This window comes from Euphorbia lathyris, chromosome 9 (genome assembly GCF_963576675.1).
Source record: "Euphorbia lathyris chromosome 9, ddEupLath1.1, whole genome shotgun sequence".
In the NCBI taxonomy this organism is placed as follows: Eukaryota; Viridiplantae; Streptophyta; class Magnoliopsida; order Malpighiales; family Euphorbiaceae; genus Euphorbia; species Euphorbia lathyris.
In genome coordinates this window covers 8,478,905-8,504,649 of record NC_088918.1, presented here as the reverse complement: position 1 = coordinate 8,504,649, position 25,745 = coordinate 8,478,905, and the positions used below count along the sequence as shown (strand labels likewise).

General features: G+C 35.8%; 2 protein-coding genes across 3 annotated transcripts; one reads left to right on the top strand and one right to left on the bottom strand.

The window, feature by feature from the left end:
• Positions 1 to 235: 235 nt before the first annotated feature.
• On the top strand, positions 236 to 9,426 carry LOC136206183 (sterol 3-beta-glucosyltransferase UGT80A2-like). Of its 2 annotated transcripts, XM_065997139.1 has the most exons (14): positions 239 to 577; positions 964 to 1,127; positions 3,670 to 3,897; positions 5,061 to 5,172; positions 5,256 to 5,426; positions 5,504 to 5,567; positions 5,642 to 5,699; positions 5,777 to 5,954; positions 6,581 to 6,711; positions 7,482 to 7,584; positions 7,921 to 7,997; positions 8,333 to 8,380; positions 8,464 to 8,613; positions 8,894 to 9,426. In XM_065997139.1, exons 1-14 carry the CDS (start codon positions 472 to 474, stop codon positions 9,074 to 9,076), a joined length of 1,773 nt encoding a protein of 590 aa, XP_065853211.1. In that variant the 5' UTR covers positions 239 to 471; the 3' UTR covers positions 9,077 to 9,426. The 2 variants fall into 2 exon arrangements, with proteins under 2 accessions (XP_065853212.1, XP_065853211.1); XM_065997140.1 differs by lacking the exon at positions 8,894 to 9,426 and having other exon boundaries at positions 236 to 577; positions 8,333 to 8,390; positions 8,464 to 8,602.
• LOC136206182 (protein LUTEIN DEFICIENT 5, chloroplastic) lies at positions 9,297 to 22,268 on the bottom strand. The gene is made up of 16 exons (XM_065997138.1): positions 22,005 to 22,268; positions 21,783 to 21,921; positions 20,911 to 21,127; positions 19,523 to 19,594; positions 18,558 to 18,668; positions 16,306 to 16,497; positions 14,518 to 14,679; positions 12,862 to 12,957; positions 12,689 to 12,790; positions 12,201 to 12,233; positions 12,019 to 12,099; positions 11,854 to 11,936; positions 10,825 to 10,956; positions 10,324 to 10,384; positions 10,175 to 10,240; positions 9,297 to 9,654 (listed from the first exon to the last, which is right to left on the bottom strand). The coding sequence occupies exons 1-16, from the start codon at positions 22,132 to 22,134 to the stop codon at positions 9,466 to 9,468; spliced, it is 1,866 nt and encodes a 621-aa protein (XP_065853210.1). The 5' UTR covers positions 22,135 to 22,268; the 3' UTR covers positions 9,297 to 9,465.
• Positions 22,269 to 25,745: the final 3,477 nt, after the last annotated feature.

Below are 25,745 nucleotides of genomic sequence, written 5' to 3'. Positions count from 1 at the left end.
AATTTATCAACGTTAGAGGTAAAATTGCTTTTACCTTCCAACGTTAGTGATAAAATTGCACCATTTTAAACGTTAGAGATAAAATTGCTCAGGGCTTTTTAAATTGATACATTTGCACCGTCCCAAAATTAGATGACAAATTAACCCTTAATTCAATTTTAAAACTAGGCCAACGGCCATTTATACAACAGTACTAAACCCCCCTCCAATGAGCTCCACGTATCACTCTGTCTCTTTCATCTTCATCGGACATGTCCGCGTCTTCGATCCTCTTGTCTTTTCCTACCCACTGATTTTTCCAAAAATAAAACTATAAAAATGATAGCTTGATACGTAATACTCCAACAGATAGATAAAGATTATTATACCTATCCCATTCTTCCTTTTTACCTGTCATTCACGAGAGAGGAGGACGATAAAGATACCCTTCTTCATCCTCCTCCTCCTCTCTTTAATTTCCCCCCTCGGAGAATGGTGGAGTTGCCGGTTAATTCTCCTCCCCGGAGTTCCTCCGATGACTCCGTTGATATTGATCTTCATGTCTCTGATCAAAATGGCATTGCCTCTACTACTTCTGGTTCGTTTTCTTCTTAATTTCTATTCCTAATTTCTAATTTGGGGGTTTTGAAAATTGGAAGAAAACAGCCGCCGGCAGTCGGATTTTGAGGGCCCACGGTGGTGATTAGTGGGCCCTGAATGTCCGATGACATTTTTCTTTTTGGGGATCCTGAAAATGAAACATTCTTGACTTGCACTTGTGATTTTGTTTCTGCGTGAAGCAAGGGATATTTTTCAGTGTTCTGTAATTTATATGAACCCTTTTGTCTATTCAATTTTTGTGCTTAAAATAACCTAATTGGTTGCTAAAAATGGTGGATTGTTCATGAATAATTCAATTTCTGTAATCAAAATAACATAATTTAGTATTGATGCTGTGTTTTACTTGTAAACTGGTGAAATCAGGGGTTACTGACAGTAGTTTTTCCAAAGATGATATGTCTACTGAATCAGCAGCATCTACTGGGACAGGAAATTCAGAAAGGAAGTTTGGTAGAAATGGAGAGAGTCATAGATTAGGCATTTTGGCAGCAAAGTTGTTTGATGATAAAGTTCCTTTGAGGAAGAAGGTATTGTTTCTGGACATTACCAATGATTTTTTACTTGTGTAATTAAGTGGGTGGAATGCAATTGTTTTGAGAGTGATGGTGTAAAAATAGATTATCGTGTCATAATCAGAATCGTGTTATTGTCATGGAACCACTTGAACTAAAAGCTCGAGCTAATAAACCCAATTATAGATCTTATATTAATCTGACACACCCACAGGCAAATGCCCCTTGTGCTTGCAGCGTGCACAGGACAAGCCCATCCCGCCATGTGTTTTAATTCCACCAATTAATGAGGTTGCCAGGACTCGAACCCAGAGGCTATGTTATGGAACCGATTGAACTAAAAGCTCGAGCTAATAGTTAAGGCCCAATCATAGATCTTATATTAATCTCTGACAGTTATGTGATATGTGATCTAGCCTTAAAAACAAGGCGGCTTAGGTCTCACCTAGTCGCTCAAAATCGAGAATCTATTCCGATTTTTCTCGCCTAGACCCTTTGAACATTTTTTGGTCACTGACCATTTTTTGGCCTCCTAGGTAGCTCCTGAGCTGCCTAGAAGCCGCCCTGGGGCAGTCAAAACAAAAAACGTTTTCTTTCTTTCTTTAATTGTGTTCTCTATCCATGATATGATTTAACACTTTAAGAACTGTTTCATAGTTGTCGGTGAATCATATTACTTGTAAATTATATTTTACTGGTTTGAGTCGTTTCAATGATATTATTGCTTAAATGTTGTTGTTGGTATATTTTTAAGGATATATGTAACAAATATACATATTTTTTTACTGGTGGTTTTCATTAACTGACCAAGTGAATTTTGTCACTCACCATTAGATTTAGAAGATGTAAATTTAAACCTTACGTTGATTTTAATCTCTACCATAGGATTTTAATAAGGTTAGAAACGGTGACTGACCAAATTCACCTGGTCAGTCACTGACTAGGTGAAAATTACTGTTCTTTTATATGAAAATCATTTTATATTATTATTTTTACAGGGCCCTATCCGCCTGACTAGCTTCTAATGTGTTTTACAACCTTGATGTGATCTATGATTATATATGATATAAATGACACAAAAATGATAATTATGTGAAAGAGGTTGTGTTTTCTTTTCTCTATAAATTGTGTTGTCGTGTAAGAAATTGACACTTAGTTTATCCGTATGGTTAATATAAGTTCATTGGTGAATTACTGACTTGATTGAGTTAATGAATCTACTAAATTTTGATTGTCTGATGAAATGTGTTGTCGTGTCAGATTGACAGTCTTTTTTTCGAGATGTGTTTGATCTGTACCGTTAATATGAGTTCTTCGATGAATTTCCAGCTTCATTGAGTTAATGAATCTACTAAATTTTGATTGTCCGGTGAAATGTGTTGTCGTGCCAGAAATTGACCGTCTTTTTTTGAGACCTGTTTTATCTGCATAGTTAATTTAAGTTTATCGACGAATTTCTACTTGATTGAGTTAACGAATCTACTAAAATTGAAGGTACGAAAGCTGTATTCAAATGGATTACTAGACTAACTTGAATTTGAATTTGAATTTACTGCATTTTGATGGTATGAAAGCGGATGAATAAGGATCATGCTTGTATTGATGCCTTTGTGTACAACTATCAATCTATGTTGCACGGAGACGAAACAGAAACTGAAAAGGAAACGAACACAAACACCGGGAAACGCTATTTCTAAGAAAATTTAGCTAGTAAACGGTAATGGACACGGAAAAGAAATGGAATGGAAACAGACACAAAAAGTGGCAACGCTGGTAAAGAAGAGTTTCCGTGCAACATAGCTGTCAATTTGTTAGTCTAAGAAATCCACTTGTTGGTTGAGTACTATGAAGCACCGATACGGGTAAGCATACGGGTGCGGGTATGCGTACGGAAAACGGCATTTCTAAAAAATATGAGATACGGATACGGCGGGGATACGGCAAATTTTATATATAATTAATAATATATATATCATTTATAATGAAAATTCAAAAGATACATAAATATATAAATCACAAATCATATTCATAAAGTCATTATAAAAACACAAATAATACTCTCAAGTCATTATAAAACCACAAATACCAGTAATCTTGGATTATTTCATTTTAATCCTTCTATTTACTGAGTTTTTTTTAAAAAAAAACCCTTGTACTTTCAAAGTTTTTAAAAGAAACCCCTAAAGTATCCCCGACGTGTCCCCGAAGTGTCCCCGGCATGTCCCCGCGTATCCCCTCATTTAAAAAGAAAAAGAAAAAAGGGGATACTTCCCAGGCGAATCCCGTACGTATCCCCGCGAATCCCCGGCGAATCCCCGTACCCGGAGTATCGGATACGCGTACGGTGACCTCCGGGAAGTATCGGTGCTTCATAGGTTGAGTATGAATTTGATTGAAACGGTCCGATATTCGCATCGTTACATAATTTCTCCTATATCACTGTTTTGCTCATTGTCTGTCATTCACTCTAGCATTTGTTGTGTTAGAATTGAAGCAAAGATTGTTAATTCCTTTTCTTTGTTCCTAATAATATCTTTTCTTGAATGTATAATGGCAGCTCAAATTGTTTCATCATTTTGCGAATGTTAAAGACGACGGAACTGTACAATTGGAAGTGCCTGAACATATCAAACCGCAGAGCGCTGTTTGTAGAATCGAATCTAATCATGAGGAACCTCTTGACGAAGCTGAGCTTCCTGATATACCTCCTTTGCAAATAGTAATGCTTATTGTTGGAACAAGGGGTGATGTACAACCATTCATCGCCATTGGAAAACGGTTGCAGGTTATATATTTTCTCTGTGTTTTAATTACTAGTTATATAGGAAAGTTTAGTTACCACCTATGTTGCACGGAAACTGACACGGAAATGGAAACCGACACTGGTAAACATTGTTTATATAAAAAAAATAGCTAGGAAACGTGAATGAAACGGTAACGGACACGAAACGCGGAAATGCTAGTGACAAAGAGTTTCCGTGCAACATAGGTTACCACATCATTTAAGCATGCCTAATTTATGTTCCGACTTCTCGCCCCTGCTTGTGATATTTGCTTGAACTTCTTTGCACTACTGCTCTGATGTTTTATGTCCGCCTGAGGCACGTGTTACGAAAAATAAGAAAAGGAGAGCATGTTTTCTTGTATTGCAACTAGTTATCTCACATATGTTCATACTATAACACTCCCCTTCAAGCTGTAGTAAAGATAACAATCACGTCTAGCTTGTTACAAACATAGCTAACCCTGTTAGTCGGAGGTTGAGACGTGGTGGGACAAAACACAACTCCAGACAAGGTGGAGTTAGAGTTGCCGCTCTCTAGGGTGGACCCTAAACTAGCTGCTCTCTTTGGCAAACCCGAATATGGCTGCTTTCTAGACAGACCCGAAAGTGGTTGCTCTCTAAGGAAAACTCGAAAGAAAGAAAACGTAAGAAAAGGGACATTTAATAGGAGAAACTCAATTATCCAAAACCCAAACGCAATTCAGATACCATGTTAATTTGGGAGAAAACTCACCAAGCACGCGGTTTAAGTGGTTAAGGTACTCGACCAGCTTAATCATTTGAACCCTGGAGATGAGAATGCAATTGTGATAAAAATTACTTGGTGGGAGAGCTTCGCCTCCCGAGGGATCTACCTAGTTCGAATCTGGATTAGTCCGGGCTACTGGTCTAGGATACCAGATGGTTTAGACCTGAAAAAAAATACTATAACTGTTGTCGAGACTTTCTCGAAACCAATATAGATAAATGGAGAAATTGTTGCATCCAAGTTGTTTTGAATTGCTGTCAATGTAAAATCTCATATCGGGGATATAAAAGACTATTTAGCAACTATTTAACCGAAATGCTTTTTCTTCTTCTACAAGTATTTTCTGTGCCCGTTTAAGTTGGTTTCGTTGAATATGAACTGTTTGATTTTAATGGAAATGAACTCTTGCTTGCAGGGAGATGGTCATAGGGTTAGATTAGCAACGCATGCAAATTTTAAAGACTTTGTATTGACTGCTGGATTGGAATTTTTCCCTCTCGGAGGCGATCCAAAAGTACTCGCTGGATGTAAGTTTGCAACGTTTTTCTTTGCTGGATTGAAAATTTCTAGAAGCTATGCCACCCGTCATAACATATTTTGTTTTCTGCAGATATGGTTAAGAATAAAGGTTTCTTGCCATCTACACCTTCAGAAATACCTACTCAGAGACAGCAAATACGGGACATCGTTTTCTCCTTGTATCCTGCGTGTAAGGATCCTGATCCGGACACAAATATTCCATTTAATGCAGATGCAATAATCGCCAATCCTCCGTCGTATGGTTAGATGCTGAACTTTCTCCACAGGATGTTTAGTATTTACTTTTGAACACTTCCTAATTTGGTGTATCATATGCAGGACATACGCACGTTGCAGAGGCACTAAACATACCGATTCACATATTCTTTACTATGCCTTGGACGTAAGTGTTCTTTGGTTGATTAAGATCATTTCGGAGTTATATTGAACTACATGTTAATATTTGTTGACTATCAGGGCTACTAGTGAATTCCCACATCCTCTGTCTCGTGTTAGGCAACCGGTTGCTTACAAAGTGAGATTTTACTTCTGTTTGTTTGTTCTTCGATCTTATCTGTTTCATTCCACTTAAACGTGAGCCTCTTGCTGCAGCTGTCGTATCAAATTGTCGATGCAATGATGTGGCTTGGAATGCGAGATATTATAAACGAGTTCAGAAAGAAAAAGCTGAAGCTAAGACCAATTACATATTTAAGTGGAAACTATAGTTCGCCTCCGGACGTGCCTTACGGGTACATATGGAGTCCTCACCTTGTTCCGAAACCAAAAGGTAAGATGAGATTTCTGTATATTATTCTTAAGGGTTAATACACATATTTGCCCCTGTGTTTTCGCGGAAAAACAGATTTACCCTTAAATCAAATAAACCCACAAAACTATCCCTGAATTTTCCATAAACCTGCAATTATACCCTAATCTAACGGAGCTGCTAAACGGCGATGACATCAAACCTTCTTGTCTCAAAAAAAAATTGGATGACGACAATCAAAATTCATTTGGTTTCTTATTGTTTTCTATTGCTATTACTTTTGGATTAATTAGGAGGTTTAGACGCCATTTTATTAGGTTGATTGAGCTTTTATGAAAATGAATTTTGACCAATCTGTTCTTCTAACTTGCTTTTAATCGAAATTGAATGTGCATATTTTTTTCTGTTTGTGATTGGTTGTTCTTTTCTGAAGTTTTTCTGGAGATAAGAAGGTTTGATGTCATCGCCGCTCCGTCAGATTAGGGTATAATTGCAGGTTTATGGAAAATTCAGAGATAGTTTTGTGGGTTTATTTGATTTGAGGGCAAATCTGTTTTTCCGAGAAAACACAAGGGCAAATATGTATATTAACCCTATTCTTAAAGACAACTTTTTCTGATGACCTTTATCCGTCCGTATCTATGCAGACTGGGGACCGAAAATTGATGTTGTTGGATTTTGCTTTCTGGACCTTGCATCAAATTATGAACCTCCGGAAGAGCTGGTGAATTGGCTAGGGCGCGGTGATCCACCTATCTATATCGGTTTTGGTAGCCTAGTGAGTTTCTTTACCAGTCTTATCGAAAACATTTTGAGAATTTTTTTTATCGGAAAACAGAAATACTGTTAGTTCGGCTGTCAATTTCTAACATGACAACATGATTTACAACGACAATATACTTGACACGATTATCATTTTTGTGTCATTTATACGACTGCTTGCTTATGTTCCTTAGGGAGACAAAACCAATATGAAAAATCATAATCTAGTTCTTATTTCCATTTATCTCTTGAATTTCCAGTTACCTCATTTTTGTTTGGTAAAGTACACCCATGGCCACTAAACTTTACTCATTTTCACGTTATGGCCTCTAAATTTCAAAATGTAACATAAAAGTCACTCAACTTTACGCTTTCTAACATTATGGCCACTGAACTTCAATCAACGCCTCAAAATGACTGTTGGCGACCTTAAAATAAAAAATACTAAGAATTGATGATATTCTAAACAACTTAAATTCTTCAAAATATTCGTTTTGAGGTCATTTAGCTGTTGTCTGGTTAGTAGAGAGAAAAAGCACCACAAAATGTGGTTTCATTCAAAAATTGTCGTTCTAAACAACTTTAATTTTTGAAAATTTCCATTTTGAGGTGGATAACAGTTATTTTGAGGCGTTAGTTAAAGTTTAATGCCCATAATGTTAGAAAATGTAAAGCTGAGTGACTTTTATGTTACGTTCCATACCGTGAAAATAAACGTGAAAATAATGGCCATGGGTGTAATTTACCCTTTTCTTTAATCATGAACTTACCTTAAATTTGCAACAGCCTCTTCAAGAACCAGAGAAGATGACTCAGATTATAGTTATGGCATTGGAGAAGACTAATCAAAGAGGCATCATCAACAAGGGCTGGGGTGGCCTTGGGAATTGTAAGTCTTAACTGATGGAAAAGACCTAATACATCTGAGCCCCTTCAAGATTTGTCATAAAAGCCGATTGACCCCTGGATTTTGAAAAAGACCGATTAACTCCTTAAACTTGCTTAAATTGACCTATTGGCCCCGCAAACTTTGCTTGAAGTGATATGCACTTCAACTTGTCTAAATCTTCCACGTAGGACTTGAAGGATTAAGCACAGTCACTTTAAGCAACTTCAAGAGGCTAATTGGTCATTTTCAAAGTTCGGGATGTGTAAATAATATGATATTATAATGGCAGCTCAAGCTTTTTATCCTGATAGTATATTATCTATTCATTCTTCCCAGTGGCGGAACCGAAGGATTTTGTATACTTGCTGGACAACTGCCCTCATGACTGGCTGTTCTCAAGATGCAAGGCTGTGGTAAAATATCTCTTCTCATTTACTTTCTTCCTCAATCAATCTATACTGCAGCCTAACGTGTCCTCAATCTCAAAACTAGATAGAACAGAAACTTAACTCACCTGTTCCGAAAAGTCAAATTAAAGAGTGAAATTAGCATCATAATAACTCAAAACAGCTTATATTAGGTCTCGTGTTTAGTCTATTGAACCAGTGATAGAGCCTTGAATCTCGTGTAATTAGGAATGTTAAGCAAAGGATACGGGCTTTCAGAATGTAATCTTTGAAACACATCGACGTATATCTAGTTTTAATCACTCATTCGCAATCCACTTGAGCCTTTTTTCTCTTTTCAGGTGCATCACGGAGGTGCTGGAACAACTGCTGCTGGTCTTAAAGCTGCGGTAAATTGATGTACTTTCTTGCTTGCTGATAATCTAACCAGTTGAACTGTTAATTTATGGTTAGTGATCTATTTCTGCAACAGTGTCCTACCACAATTGTACCTTTTTTCGGGGATCAGCCTTTCTGGGGAGAGCAAGTTCATGCCAGAGGAGTAGGTCCTGCTCCTATTCCAGTTGATGAGTTTTCACTTGAAAAGTTGGTTGATGCAATAAACTTTATGCTGGATCACAAGGTAGTCATGAATTTTTCTGTCTATTCAGTTTCTTTACTCTGACTATACATCGCCGTCTTTTATCTGTCGTGTCGAAGGCAAAATTACCTTTTGAGCCATTTTCAGATGGGACAAGTTTTTTCCTTGCTCATATCTTTTCAACCAAACGAATAGAGGTGTATTTAGAAATGAGGAATTCCGTCATTTAACGACAACTTGAAGAGATGCAAATGCATTACAATCCTGTCTTTTTCATTTGGCCTGTGTAAGCTTAATATGGTGTGTGGTTCCATGTATGCAGGTGAAAGATCGTGCTATCGAATTGTCGAAGGCCATGGAGAATGAGGACGGTGTACAGGGCTCCGTAAATGCTTTCTATAAACATTTTCCTCGCAAGAAGCCAGAACCCGAACAGCAGAAGTCCATGCATCCAGCACATCCAAAGTTTTCACTTATACCAAGTTGTTTTGGTTGCACCCATTGATATTCATTCCGAGAATTCACGAGATACCAAGTTCAACCACAATGATCATATGTTGTTTGATGTTGATTTTTGACTTCAAAGGAAAATGTGGTTCTCCATGCAAATTAGAAGCTCGAGCCATTATTATCGAGTTGAAAGCTCAATCGGACTTTTTCTCGATTTCAAGTACAACTATGTTTCTAAAGTGTTTCAGTCAAAAAGGAAATATTGCAAAGGAGGGTAGAGGAAGTTGTCTATATCATTATGCGGTAGAGGAAAAATGTTGTTGTAACATGTTTTTGCTACACAAACTGAGATACAGAAGTACAAATTTGTAATCTTAAATCAAGTTTGTGTTTGCTTTCTAAGAATTTTTTCCTCCTTTACTAACATTTCTAACGCTATAACAATCAAGAATGGGCAGGGGAGACTTCACCTTTCTGACCAAGCTGCGGTTCCCTGCCCGAAACACTAACAGGTGCATCCACTTGCACTGCCGGCATCTCCAATGTTGGCATTATCGGGGGATGTATCCGCCGTGTGACTGTCATGTTCAATCCTTCTGTTGTGTGGATTGTTGCTCCTGTTGTCATTTTAACCTGCATATGTTTTGAATTTTATTAAACATGTTTGAAGCGTCTTCTCCCCTAAGGATTAAAGCGGATTAAAGTTGCGAAACTTTGTTGGTTTTACACATTGAACTCATGATGGTCAAAAACCTAAGAATCACAGTTTTAAGTTCAAACGCTAGCAATTCATGAAACATTATGAAAAAGATTAAAGCGGATTAAAGCATCCTGAGGTTGTGGGGGTGTTTGGTTGTTCCTTTTCATGCTCTCGTTTGTCTTTTCACTTCAAAAGTGAGAGTTTTAGGTGTTTGGTTAGTGACCTTTTGTTTGCATTTTATATCTGGAAAGTAGCTTTTTACGAAAGCAGGAAATCTCTGCTTTTTGGAAAAGCAGCTTAGCAAACCTACAGTAGGGAATTTCTGATATCAATCATTTATAAATCTGCATATTGGATGTTACATTCTACTCATGATGATCAAAGACCTAAGAATCACAGTTTTAATTTCAAACGCTAGAAATTCATGAAACATTATGATATTATCCAACTTACCGGAGGAGCTCCGAGAGCTATTTGGAAGTTGAATCTCCGAACCAGCATGGCTGTCGCCACGACAGTCTGCAAGTAACAAAGAGTCAGGTGGTATCACACAGATCCAAATACAATAAGCATTGTGTTTCTAAATCATGATAGTAAAGCACCTCGAACGTAGCGAACATGTCTCCTACGCATTTCCTTGGTCCTCCGCCGAAGGGCAAGTAACTGAAGCAAGATTTGCAAAAGGAGCAATTAAAGGAAACAGTACAGAGATTTCAGATTGGCTTAATACATCCCTAGCCCTCTGTACTTGTCCAAAAAAGTCAATTGCCTCATTATACTTTTAAAATGATCACTTTACCCCATGAACTTGTTTAAAGTGACCTATTAACCCTTAAGATCCATGTGGCGGAGTATCGGGAGATTTTAGAAAAGTTGAAATGTGTTCACTTTAAGCAAGTTTAAAGAAAATTTAGGGGATTAATAGATATCTTTCAGAGAGTCAATTGGTCAATTTAAGCAAGTTCTGGACGTAAATGATGTATTAAGCCTTTCAGATTCTATAATCCTGTTACAGAGATTTTATGAAACCTGGCATACTTACTTGGAAAAGAAAATGCAAATGAACCAAAATTGGTTATTAGAGAAAACTTGTGGCTACATACCAGAAATTCTGGTTAGTCTCATTTGGATTGGGTCCATCCAAAGGCCATCTTTCAGGGTTGAACTTGTCTGCATCATCCCATAGATGTGGACTTCGATGCAGGTTCCAGATAGAGATAAATATGTCTTCACCACTACACAAGCATATAAAACAACTGGTTCTGAGAAGCTTCAAATAGATGAACTGGGAATAGGAAATGCTGGTGCCAAGAGTGCATACAGTACACTAGATTTAGACCGTATTCTTTGTTACTTAATTTCAGTATCAATCAATTCAGTTCATTAACTTATCATTACTTATTATTATAATTATTTTTTATAATTATATATTTTTTTATGGGTAAATAATTTATTAGTCCCCTACTTTTTACCTAACACACTGTTTAGTCCCCCTATTTTGAAAATCCCTATCTTTTGTCACTGTTAATCCTTTGGTCTTTCTGTCTATTTTTTTTTTAGACTTTTAACCGCTATATTTGGCATAAACAGATAGACGGAAAGTAACAGAGTAACACGGTCATTTTGTATTGTACTATAGCTGTCTTGAAAGCTAAGATAAGTTCGGTCAAAAATCTAAAAAAAATAGACAAAAAGGTTCAAAGGGTTAATATTGACAAAAGTTAGGGACCTTATAATGTGTTTTTCAAAATAGGGGGACTAAACAATGTGTTACGTAAAAAGTTGGGGACTAATAAATTATCTACCCTTTTTTTTATTATTAGAACCATTATTATTTTTATAAACTTTTTATTTTAATTATTGCTATTTTTAAATGATTATATTATTATTTCAGTTTCAGTAGCATTCAATTGAGTTCAGTTTTTTTCAGTAAAAAAAAGAACTTAGCCTTTAGACTGAGTAAGAGAGTTTGTGATTTTTGTGCTTTTATGTCAACTTGTCATTGAATGTGTAATTTTTATTCCGCATATCAAACTTATTATAACAAACAACTGATTCAACTCCTAACATGAACCATGAACAAGTGAAAGAGAAAATGGAGGAAGCTAGATATGGAGCATAGGGATGATAACCTTTTAATGGGGTACTTCCCAAGCATGTCGTTCCCTTGAGAACGGCGAATTAATACTGGTGGCTGAGGATAGAGCCTCAAAGACTGAAAAGAGTTTGGAAATGAAGATTTTTGCAGAAAGTGACTTGAAAACTTGAGGAAACACAGAAAATGTTCATGTTCTTACTTCATTAATTACTCGAGTTGTGTATTTGAGCTTCTTCATGTCCTCTATCGTCGGAAATCGATCTCCTAAAATGGAATCAACCTAAGAGAAGAGCAGGTTTAGGAAGGAATATGGATTGTAAAATCTAAAAAGCATCAACCAGCATTTTCTATGTAAGTATATGCTTAGAACTTTCACATTACCTCATTTTGGAGCTTGGACAAGACACTAGGTTCCTGCAGCCATCACAAAAAGAACATTAATAAACCATTGGTGTGTATAAACTCGGAGATTCAAACTCTAGACCACTTGATCTAATAGGCTCTATAACAATTTATTGAGATGTTAGGCATGCACAAACGACTTGTATAATGAGGTTGCCAGAACTCGAACCCTTGACCGTTTGGTCCTAGAGGCTCTGGTACCATGTCATGGAACCGTTTTAACTAAAAGCTCAAGCTGATAGTTAAGGCCCAATCATAGATCTTATATTAATTTCTGACAATAAAGCTATAAAGTAAGGTGTGCTTCTAATACATGTAGACGTATTTAAAATACATAAAGCGGACAATCGGACCAAGCTGTTACAGAATGAATGTGAAGGTAATTCCTATATTGTGCTACAAGTGCTACATTAGAATGAAATTCTGTAAAATGGTTCCTAAATTGCTGAACATTGAGTTAGTATTACCTTGGATAAAAGATAAAATGTCCAAGTTAAAACTGCAGCAGAGGTTTCATGTCCGGCTATAAGCATTGTCATCAAATCATCTCGGAGTTGTTTGCTGGAAACCTGCAAACCATTGTAAGAAACTTGCAGTTCTTTTGAACGATCAACGAATAATTTTGCAACAAAATACATACATCATCTCCTGATGCCAACAGGAAGTGGAGAATGCTAGGATCTTGTTCATTCATGTAATCCTCATTAAACTCTAGCTCTTCTTCGTCTACCATCCTCTGCGCACGCAGAAACAATTTCAACAAAATAAAACACTACGAAATAAGCCTATGTAAGACTCCAATTAACTTTTTTCTCCGGATAAGGTACATTTATGCCTATTGTTATCGGAGGAAAACATATTTAGTCTCCAAGTATAAAACCGTGCAATGTTAGCACTAACAGTTTGTAGATGGACGGAGCAATTTCAAACTCCATTAACATCATATCCAGTAGAAGTCAATTTTACGTTACTTTGGAGACTAGCCGAGAAGCCTAAGCTAGCTAATGGTTCCACGTCTGCACCACCTAAGTACAAATTCATCCCCATGGATATTGGGGGAGAACAGATTAAGACTACACGTAACGTTTGGTTCCATGTGTCCACCAATGGAGCTTAGATGGCGCAAACACGGAACCAAATTAATGCGAATGGGGCTTCTACTGGATTTACCGCTAATGGAAGCCTAAGCTAGCTAATGGTTCCACGTCTGCACCACCTACGGTACAAATTCATCCCCATGGATATCGGGGGAGAACAGATTTAAGACTACACGTAGAAAAGAGTGCAGTGTTAGCACTAACGTTTGGTTCCATGTGGACACCAATGGAGCTTAGATGGCGCAGACATGGAACCAAATTAATGCGAATGGGGCTTCTACTGGATCTACTGCTAATGGAGTCTGAAAAGGCTCTATCTAGAAAATGTTAGTGCTAATATTGAAAGGTTTAATACATAGTCTCTAAATTTGTTCTCCCACAATAAGCATAGGACTCGAACTCTCGACCATTTGGTCCAAGAGACTCTGATACCATGTCATGAAACTGTTTGAACTAAAAGTTCAAGCTAATAGTTAAGGCCCAATCATAGATCTTATACATATCTCTGACATACATTACCCAAGTCATAACTAGCAAATCCCAGGAGTCCCAATCACATCCAAAAGCTCATTCAGTTCATAAATAAGCAAACAACTCTTGCTAATATAGGCCTAAACATATAATCTTTTTCATAGTACAATTCACCTAAACAGGAAGTTTCCAATACCTATTCTAACTAGGAAAAACAAACTATATAGGATTCTAGACAGGGACGGATCCAAGGGGGGGCCAGTGGGCTTGAGCAACCACGGGTCACCAGAAAAGGCCGAAAAGCTCCATAGAAGTTGTGTACGGAGCTTTAATTTTTTTGCACAAAAGCACCCAAAAACTATCAATTGAGTACCCCAGGTATCCACTGTTAGTGAATCGTAGATCCGTCACTGATTCTAGACATACCCGAACACACACAAATATGTACATTGAGCAGTTTGGGGGTTCAGACTTTTTTTTAGCGGCCCGGTGCACTACGCGTCCCCACTTAGCGAGGGTCCGGAGAGGGGTCCCACCATAAGGGTTTATTGGGGACAAGCCTTCCCCTACCAATTTTTTGGCAAGAGGCCGCTCCTAAGACTCAAACCCGTGACCTCTCGGTCACACGACAACAACTTTTACCGTTGCGCCAAGGCTCACTTGGGGGTTAAGACGTAAGTTCAGAAAAATGCACAATCTTTTTCTCCTTAAAGTTTGAAAAACATTACCTTGCATACTGCAATAAGTTCATCAAGTATGTCATTAACCAACTTGAGGGCCACTGTAACTTTCCTTTGCCGCGGTGAAATATCTTTCCAAATTGGGATATCCCATGTAGGAATAGGGGAAACACTTCGATCTTCTGCTTCCCTCAATAAAGTATAAACAGCCTAAATATATGAAGCCATAAACAAAAGCAATATCAGAAAATTCAGATGTTATGGAAGATGAAGAATGTATGTAGGATAAATTGCACCGACGGTCACCGAAAGTTGGGGTCAGTTTCATAAAAGTTCACTAAACTTCAAAAACTCACCAAAATGTTGACATGGCACAAAAAGTGGCTGCTATGTCTCTACCATGTCAGCCGTAAAAGCCTGACATGTTCGGCGTGACATTAAGTTGGCATATAGTCAAGTTCTTATGTGTCACGTCAATATTCTAGTCAGTTTTCGTAACCAAATTGACCGGAATAACTTTATTGAAATCAAATGTGAAGTTCATTGATTTTATTAAAGGAGTAATATAATAAACCTAAAGTTGTAACGTGTCATGTTCGGCGTGACGTTTAGTTGGCATATAGTCAAGTTCTTATGTGTCACGTCAATATTTCAGAGAGTTTTCGTAAAAAAATTGACCCGAATAACTTTATTGAAATCAAATGTGAAGTTCATTGATTTTATTAAAGGAGTAATATATAATTATACAACTAAAGTCGTAACGTGCCGTTGTTTCTCACCCTATACTTATATTTGGACCTATCATACACCTAAACTTATAACATTGTCTTGTTTGTTACCCTGAACTTGTCAATTTTGGGCCTCTAAAACCCGCATTTTCTGATTTGGCAAACTTCAAATAAAATCCACGTTGCATGCTTGATTAAATTTGAAGTGTAACAAATCAGCAAACAAGGGTGTCATATATCCAAAATTAACAAGTTCACGATGTCAAACCGCAAAAAGTTAAAATTTAGATGTATAATCATATATGGCATTACACCCGTTTGGGTCCTCAAACTAAAGCTTCAAAGTCAATTAGGACCCTAAACTATCAAAATCCTCAACCCCATCCCTAAACTATTTGATATAGACTGTAATAATCTCTTTGTTGGTTCAAAATGAGTTTGAGGAAGAGGGTTTGAAACTGTTCAACCGAATGATTTCCGATAAGACCTCAATTGATAATTTTGATAATTTAAGGTCCTAATTGACTTTGAAGCCTTAGTTTAGGGAGACAAATGGGTATTATGCCATCATATATTGTACCTTTATTAAAGGCATAATACCCATTTGGCTCCCTAAACTAAGGTTTCAAAGTCAATTAAGACCTTGAACTATAAAAATCATCAATCAGGTCCTGAGCTAACCAAAATCATCAATTAGGTTCTTGAGCTAACCAAAATCATCAATCGAGTCCCCATTCTAACAAAAATCATCAATTGAGCCCTCATCGAATATCATTCGGTTGAACAGTTTCGGACCCTCTTCCTCAAACTCATTTTGAACCAACACATAGATTATTACAGTCTATATCAAATATTCACAGTTTCTGATTTTAGGATAGGATGAGGACTCAATTGATGATTTTTGCTTAGTTCAGGGACCTAATTGATGATTTTGATAGTTTAGGGTCCTAATTAACTTTGAAGCTTTAGTTTGGGGACCAAAAGAGGTGTAATGCCTTTATTAAAAGAAAATGAAGTTCGATAACCTTTATTTTACCTCAAACTTCAGTGTCTTTAGTATATTTTACCCATTTAGAGTAAGATCATAGACAAAAACCAAATGAAGTACCTCAACTATGCCGGTATCATTTGTAAGTGAATCGAACTCATAGTTAAATACTGCCTTGCCAATAACATCTAATGTCAAACGGGAGAAAAGTGATTCCATCTCTACATCTTCCCCATCAGATGCAGCAGTATCTAGCTTCTTGCAAAGTCTCTCTGTTGCTTGTCCAAATAACCCAATCATAGCCGCTACATACTAGAGAGATGAAGTCAAGAATGAAACTCAGCAGAGCAAACATCAAACTAATGAATTCAAGAAGTCATTATTGCTTTCTATTAGAAATTGAATCAGTGTAGACCTATGTTGCACGGAAATGGACATTGGGAAAAGTTATTTCTAAAGAACATAGAAAACGGAAACATGAGGAGAAACATGTAAATATTAAAAAGGCCTAATACATCACCAACTCCCTGAACTTGTCCATAAAAGTAGGTTGGCTCCCTAAACTCTGTTAGTGTCTCACCAGCTCCCTAAATTTGCTTATTTCGTAACACCAGCTCCCTAAACTTGTCCATAAAAATATATTAGCTCCCTGCAATTTGCAAATATCTCACCAGCTCCCTGAATATGCATATTTTGTATTTAGTTGTTACGGAATAAGCAAGTTTAGGGAACTGGTGAGACACTTACAAAGTTCAGGGATCTAATCTACTTTTATGGACAAGTTTAAGGAGCTGATGATACGAAATAAGCAAGTTTAGGGAGCTGATGAGGCATTAACAAAGTTCAGGGAGCCAATCTATTTTTATGGACAAGTTCGGGAGCTGGTGATGTATTAAGCTTATTAAAAATATGGGGACATATTTATAAATATTAAAAGTGTAATACTAAAAAAATTGGTATATATATACCCTAGAACAGAAAATAGGAATAATTAGCAATTATGAAATAAAAACTATCAACAATTGAGAAGTTCTAGCTAAAGAGGAAGTTCCAAATAGCTAGAATAATAGTCGAAATTGGAATTGGATTGTGTTCGGCGGCGGAAAGAGTTTCCTAAACCAGAAACGCCTTTCCTGTTTTCAATATTTACGGAAAGGCGTCCAAAAACTTATTGTACTGGTTTCCGGTGTCCATTTTCGAAACGGACACGAAACGTGGAAACACTACTGAAGAGGAGTTTCCGTGCAACATAGGTATAGACTGTAACAAGACATATGGAATAGAAAATTAGGCATGAAATCACAAGAACAAGAAATTTACATGGTTCGGCTATTTTTGCCTACATACACAGGCAAGGTAAAGCACATAATTATTAGTAATCGACAAGTTGGTACAAAAGTAAGGAAATCACATCTTTATGAGACCCGATTACACCCAAAAGCTCACACATATGCATATCCCACGCTCCGAAACTACCCTTGCTTATATAGGCTTGAAATATAGTCATTTTTTTCACTTAAAAAGGAAGTTTTCGATTCCTATTCTAATTAGGAAAACCAAACTAAATATGATTCTAGATATATTTCTATATTTACAACATTTAGTTACCAAGAAACTGTTAAAGGGCGGCCCGGTCGCACTACGCGTCCCCGCTGAGCGAGGGTCCGGGGAGGGGTTCCACCACAAGGGTGTACTTGGGGCAAGCCTTCCCCTGCCAATTTATTTGGCAAGAGGCCGCTCCTAAGACTCGAACCCTACCAAGAAACTGTTATGTACATAAAATTCAGCATTTACAGGCTTAATACATAATTACACCTATACGTGTCAGGTTTTGTAGTTTGGCACCTTAACTTATACTTGGATCTATCACACACCTAAACTTCTCAATTTTTTGGACCTCCGACACCCTTTTGCTGATTTAGAGACTTTAAAGCTGACATGGCACTGCCGAGTCAAACTTTGATCTAAAGTTCCATGCCATGTTAGCAAATAAGGGTGCTGTAGGTCCAAAATTGACTAAGTTTAGGTGTGTAATAGGTCCAAGTATAAGTTCAAGGTGTCAAACGACAAAAAAAAACGACAAATTTAAGTGAGTAATTATGTATTAAGCCGCACTTAAACATATGCATAAGTTACAGCAGTCTATTGAAAAGCTTTCCTTTTTGTTAATCATTTACTTAATATCTCCAAAATTGTCTAAGATTTTCTATTATTTGTATTTATCTTTGTTTACAAGTTGATTCTATGTCCTAAATATAGATCACAAATTGCCAAAGCACAAGGATTTTGTCTAGGAGACTGAACTTTTCACATACTTTTGGGTTTTCTGCTTCAAAATGAAAAACAATGATAATGTAAATCAGTAAAGAAACCTTCTGATGCAATGCTGGCACTACAGCTCGCCGTCTAACTCGCCATACTTCCCCATCAGCTGGTATAAGTCCGGTCCCCATGACAAATTCTAGAATTTCTGCCAATATACCCTGAAAATAGAGCAAAATGGACCTTTGTTAGGGTTACAAAACAACACAAGAGAAAAGAATGGCCTAATACACATCTTTAGCCTCCTAAACTTGTCCGCAAAAGTCTAATGACTTCTACGACTTTGAAAACAACGGATTAACCCCTTAAAGTGACATTGTCATGGAACCAATTTAACTAAAAGCTCAAGCTGATAGTTAAGGTCCAATCTTATATCTTATATTAAGATTTGACACACCCCACAACACAGGCCCATCCCGCCCTGTGTTTTTAATTCCACAAATTAATGAGGTTGGTAGGACTCGAACCGTGAACCGTTTGGTCCTAGAGACTCTGATACCATGTCAGCAAAGGCCTAACTCACCCCAAAAGGTAACTCTAAGGGTGAGGATTGCTTTACATATTTAAGGAGCCATATAGCTTCCTAATTTAGCAATGTGGGATGTTTAACACGCTCAATTCATTTGGTGCGTGACGCTAATATCAGCGGGAGCACCAACATTGAACCATGGCTCTTATATCATGTCATGGAACCAATTTAACTAAAAGCTCAAGCTGATAGTTAAGGTCCAACCGTATATCTTATATTAATCTCTGACAGACATGATTAACCCTTAAAGTCCTAGGTGACAAAGCAAGAGGATACTCAGACAAATTGAAGTGCGTAGGAGCAAATTCAGGAGTCAATGGGCCACTTTAAACAAGTTCCGAGGATCAATAGGTCATTTTAATCAAATTTAAGGAGTTAGTCAGTCGTTTTCAATGTTCCGGGGAGAGATGACTTTTATGGCGAACTTGAGGGGCTGTGTATGTATTAGACTGAAAAATAAAAAATAAAATGGCAGATGCTTCAAACCTTTGAATAAGACTTTGAATTGTCCTTCAGTATATGTTTGGCAATAGAGGGATCAGAAACAATGAGAAAAGACTACAAATACAATAACAAATTTTCTATTAGGAAAAGAAAAACATAACTTTAAGCTGAATAGATATAAGGGATATGGTACAATCTTTATTCTATGGTTATTGTAGAAGAACAAATTAAGATCTTACGTACAAAACCGTTCAATGTTGGGTCTAACATTCTAGATGAAACAATTTCAAGTCCAACTACTGGCACAACAAATGAAAACCCATTTTCTGTCTATGACGTGACATTCAATTAGAGATAAAAAGAAGGCTTAATACATCATTTGCCTCCTCAACTTGTCCAAAAAGCTTGATTGGCCCCCTGAACTTTCAAAGTGTCTCGATAGCCCCATCAACTTGCATAAAATGTTCAGTTAGCCCACGTGCAATACATCTTCCGCATTTAACTTACAACCGAGTGATCAATTGATTACATTTTACGCAAGTTCAGTGGGCTAACCGAACATTTTATGCAAGATGAGGGGGCTATCGAGATACTTTGAAAGTTCAGGGGTGCCTTTTTGGACAAGTTCAGAGGGCAAATGATGTATTAAGCCTAAAAAGAATCACATGACATGTACGTACTAGACATCAACATGAATTGTCAGAGCTATGTTCGTCTCTGTCTCCTTTTCTCTCGCTTCATAAGCTTGAAGCATGTACAACATAGGTCCCCCTTACCGTGTGTTGAAATTACATCAATAAGTGGGGTTACCAGGGTTTGAGCACTCGATCACTTGATCTAAGAGGCTTCTGTAAAACTTAAACGGATAGTTAAGAACCAATAATAATCTTTATTATAATCTCTCACAGTGTCACATCATCAACACGTGGAAATCAATCAATGGTTACTAAAAGAACCAACATAGCGCATATATGGCAAGGAGTTGATGGGAAACAAGATTTAGTTTGTTGTACCTTTAGTTGGACATGAAATTGCTCAATCTATATAGAGTTAGTCCCAACATTGAATGCTTATATACGTTTGGTCTTAATCTACTCTTCTCCAATAACTATAGAACTAAAAATTCTACTTTATCCCTAAAAACAAGGGATAAGATACAAAAAGCGGATTTAACCTCCAAGTACAAAACAATAAAATTTTAAGTCTAACATTTACCATACGGTACAATATCAAGCCTCATTAACGAGTATGCTTTGAAATTGCACATCTTTTTTGCTAACGAAAAAACTATTTCATTAATGAGGCTTGAAATTGCATTGTCTAGCAACGTTCAGCTAAGATCGTACTGTTTTGTACATGTATGCTAAATCCGCTACCCCCGACAATCATAGAGTTAAATTTGTAACTTAACCTAAAAGCAAAGAACAAACCTTAGGCCCAAAAGTCAATCTAAAAATTCCACCATAAGTGAGGTAAAGCTCATACAAAGGTATAAAGAAAGCCTCAGTTCTAATGGCACTAATTGCTCCTTTTGCCTCAGGAATTTGAGGGTAATCTTCACCAGCATCAACCCCTTTGAAAAGAATTTGCAGAATCTGATTTGGAACTCCCAATTTTGACAAACTATTCCTCAATATAACTGGAAAACTTGTTTATACCCAAAACCCCCCAAACACTAAAATGTCAATAAAACAATCCATTAAACTAAATTAAGAGAATATCGGGTTAAATGCGTTAGTAACTGAATTTTCATGGTTGTCTCAAAATGGTCACTCAATTTCAATTTGACTTAATAAAATCATTCAACTTTAAATTTGGTTTTAATTAAGTCACTCCGACGAGTCTAAGGACTGCCATATCAGCGGTAGTCAACTTTCATCGCCATGGAAGGCGAGTTTAAGGACTGCCATATCAGCGGTAGCCAAAATTCAATGCTATGGAAACGATATGTGAATGTACCTAGATGACACGTGACTATCACCTAACAGACTGAAAGTGACAAGTGTCACCTAGGTGGCAACCACATGTCGTTTCGGTCAGCTAATTAGAAGCCACATGTCATTTCATTCATCCGGTGAAAGTTGAGCTGCAGCAACCATGCCACTTTTCCGATGTCTTTTTTGTGTTTAAATCGCTAGTGCGACTTAATTGAGATAAAATTTAAAAATTGAATCATTTTATTGAGCCGAATTAAAAATTCAAAAGTTGAATGATTTTATTAAGAAGAATTGAAATTGAGTGACCATTTTAACAAAAATGCATTTAACCTAGAGAATAACCCAAAAGGGGAAAACTATCATACCCAGATTGCTGAACAGTGAACTCTCCAGAAGCAATTCTAGCAGACAATTCAGCTCGTCGTTTCTCTTCAACCATCTTCTCCACATTAGGCTCTCTTCCATTCGAAGAATCGCATGAAATAACGCCAAATTTACATTTCCCTAAACCAAAACAAGTTGAAAAACATTACATAATTAAGTAAAAAGTAATCAAAATTTCCAAAAGTAATTAAAACCCAACAGACCCTTTTGGGTAAAAGGGAAAGGAGACGGATTAATAGGTTGGATTTGGGATCTTTTGAGTTGAAGTTTAGTGGGGAAAGAGTGGTGGTAAGCTGAAATTGATGGTCGGAGGAGAGAAAAATTGGCAGCCATTAGAAGCTGCCCTAATTAGAGAGACGAATTGAAAGGTCAATCAATGGTGAAATTGATCAGAAAATGGAAAAAGTGTGGATGATGATGGTGGTGTTTGTGTGGAAGTTTTAGCTACAGATATTTATGATAATGTAGAGTACAACAACCGGGTTACCTGGTTTCTATAACCTGTACTAACGGCTAAAAAACAGATTTTGGAATCTTTTCTATTTAGTGATTTGGAATCCTTTCAAGCCGCTTTGTTTTTGTAAAATGAGAAAACGATGTCGTTTTGAATCCAGTTAGCAGGGATGTGTAAAGACCGTTATGTCCTTGAATTTAGACCTAATTGTTTTTTTTGACAGGAATTTAGACCTAATTATTATTCCCCACTCAACAACTCTTTATTGTTATCCAATAAATTTTTAATAATTTCTTATTTTTGTGCAATTGTATTCAATAATCTTCTGTCTTTGTCTAATTGCATTCGATTATCCTAAGACTTTAACTCGTCTGTGAATTTTCAAAAGTTCATAATTATTTGTCTATTTGACACTTTTTTTTTGATATGTGGCCAACACTTTGGCACGTGAAAGAGCATGTATCTACAGTAGATTATTGAATGCAATTGGACAAGAATATAAAGTTATTTGAAACTTTTGAAATTTATTTTAGTTTGTAGAATGAAAATGGGTTATTAGATCTTGAGTTTATTTTAGTTTGTAGAATGAAAATGGGTTATTGCGTGATATCATCAGAAAATTTTAAGATCCACATATACTTATTCTAAACCTACAAAGACGTTTAGAGTAATGAAGACCGTCAGATTAAACTAAACCATAATAAACATTCCAGAAAACACATAAACCAATGAGATACTCTCTAAATTCTTTTTGGATCAGAACCATTCAATCACCATTAAAGAATTTCAATTCAAGTATATTATCAACTACCTAAAATACGTCCACGAAGCTAACACTTGTCATCTGAAGAATCTAAGATAAGTTTCGACAGCGACTCACGGTCTTATCCCTTAGCTTTCTATAAATAGAATGCCACTTCGTACACACATATCTATTGCAATTTACACTCAATTGCTTAGTGCTCTAAACCTATACTCTCATAACTTAGGTATTAGAGTGGAATCGTCGGTCAACAGTCTCATCTTGATTCTTTTTCTGTCTTACTTCAAACATCATAGAAACCATCTCAGGCGTCAGAGCACTACCCTACATATTCTATCATATCTATATGTAATAGTCGTATTATGTGATCTGTATATTCAACATGATTATGGGAGTGTTTGTTTCAGCTTTTCGGATGAGCATTCAACGTTTCATTCCAAACCGTAGGAAATATAGTGTTTTGTTAGGTTTATATAACCGTAATGTTTAACATTTTCTCTGAACTGACTCGTTTTGGAGCTATTCATGAACATATGTTTGTAGCTACTTGTTATTAACAAAAGTATCTTTCTTATTTCCATAAAAAATACGTTTCTTCTTTAACATGATTTCTATTTCTAGAACGTAATTAGTGAAAAAATAAATTTTTATTGCGTTCAATAAATTTTTATTTTTTTATTTAGATTATTTTTATTAATTTGTGTAATATATTTTTTATTTTATAATTTATTTGTTGATTAATTTAAAACATGTCATATTAGACATTTTAAATACTAACAGCAACAGTTCAATATAATTTTACCAAACACTAATAATTAACAGCTAATAACAAACAGTTAACAACAATAACAAACAGCTTACTAGGTAAATAGGTAAATCACAATGAACAAAAGTATTATTTATTGTGAATTTATTTTTTTTGTTTATTATAATTCACTTTTAAGTTGTTTCAATGATATTGATGTTGAAATGTTGATGTTTGCGCATTTTTAAAAATATATAGTACAAATATACATGTTTTTCTATATTAAATAATTTTATATTATTATTTTTAGATAGTATAATACATATTTTAATTGAATTTATAAAACAATTTGTTGATTAACAAATAAAAAATACAAAAATACAAAAATACAAATCTGATTAATGCCCGACTAATCTCCGAATGCCCTATCCGTCCGACTAACGTTTTTTACAACCTTGATAGACAGTCTATATCTTTCTACTGGTTAGACTTAAAAATGGTCTCTTTTTCTTTTTCTTGTATCATTGAATGGGTGAATTATACTCATGATTCCTAAAGTTTACTATTACTTGTATTATGGAACATAACTTCAAAATGAGATATTATGGTCTTTAAACTTTATATTTTACTAGCATAAATGATCATTTTTTTTTTTTTATCGTTGATCAAGTTAAAATGACTGATGACGATCTCAAAATGAAAAAAGCCAAAAAATTAAAGTTGTTTACAACCACATTTCCAATAGAACCACCATTTTCTATTTTCAAAATTACTATTTTAGGAGCTTTCTTTCTCTAACTGGAGTGGTAATCTTGATCAACAGTAAAATATGTCATAACGTTAGTAAAGTGTGAAGTTTAGGAACTATAATATCTAGTTTTGAAATTCAAGGGCTATAACGAAAGTAAGAGTAAAGTATTGGAACCATGAGTGTAATTTACTTGATCATTGCAATTAGAGTCATCATCTTGATCAATGTTCAAAAGAGTCATGATGTTAGTAAAGTACAGAGAGTATTATAATATCTAATTTTCTCAGGGCCATAAAGAAAATAAAAGTAAAATCCAAGGGCTATAAATATCATTTTCCCTGTCATTAAGCTTCAAAGCTGCACGTGAACAAGTTGAAAAAGGAGGGATGAAATTGAGTCAAATTAAAGAAATATGAAAAAAAAAAGATAAAGAATAAAAAATACTCCTTGACCATCAAGAGTAATTTTACTATAATATTAACAACAAAAAGTGAGGGCGAGCCTTGGCGTAACGGTAAACGTTGTTATCGTGTGACCAAAAGGTCACGGGTTCGAGTCTTAGAAGCGGCCTCTTGCCAATAAATTGGCAGGGGAAGGTAGTGCACCGGACCGTCCTTTGGACAAATTTAAGAAATAATTTATTAAATTGTCTTATGAATCATGAATATTGTCATTTATACTTCAAATATGCGTCATTTTTTGACTGATTTTTTTTTTTGGTAGAATTTTTTGACTGATTAATCAGAGATTAGTTGAGATTAACTGAATTTGTATTTTTGTATTTTTTTTATTTGTTAACTAATAAATTATTATATAAATTTAATTAAAATATGTATGTACTATCTAAAAAAATAATAAGATATATTAAAAAAATATGTAACCGTGAATATTTCAACAACAATATTACTGAAACAACTCAAATTAATAAAATATAATTTTCACAAGTAATATAATTCACCAAAAGCTATGAAACAATTTCCTTAGAGACTTAAATCATATCATAAAAATAGGTAGAAAACACAATTAAACCAAAATATCTGAAAATTAAAAAAGAATTCATGAATAACTATGCAACAATATTCTAAAGTGAATTGTAATAAAGCAAACAAAATTAATAATAAAAAACGCTTTTATTCATTGTTACTTAGCCGACGTCCAGATGGCTAAAAATCACATAAGGACAAAAAAAAGCCTAGAGAGACTAATTGAGAACATCAGAGCGAATTCTCGA

Excerpts from the sequence above, each read along its gene's own strand:
- LOC136206183 (XM_065997139.1), top strand. The coding sequence starts at position 472 with ATGGTGGAGTTGCCGGTTAATTCTCCTCCCCGGAGTTCCTCCGATGAC. Across the intron at positions 5,568-5,641 it reads TTCTTTACTATGCCTTGGAC|GGCTACTAGTGAATTCCCAC; the intron begins GTAAGTGTTCTT and ends GTTGACTATCAG. Across the intron at positions 5,700-5,776 it reads GGCAACCGGTTGCTTACAAA|CTGTCGTATCAAATTGTCGA; the intron begins GTGAGATTTTAC and ends CTCTTGCTGCAG.
- LOC136206182 (XM_065997138.1), bottom strand. The coding sequence starts at position 22,134 with ATGGCTGCCAATTTTTCTCTCCTCCGACCATCAATTTCAGCTTACCAC. Across the intron at positions 12,234-12,688 it reads CATTTTATCTTTTATCCAAG|GAACCTAGTGTCTTGTCCAA; the intron begins GTAATACTAACT and ends TGATGGCTGCAG. Across the intron at positions 12,100-12,200 it reads TGTCCAAGCTCCAAAATGAG|GTTGATTCCATTTTAGGAGA; the intron begins GTAATGTGAAAG and ends CTCTTCTCTTAG.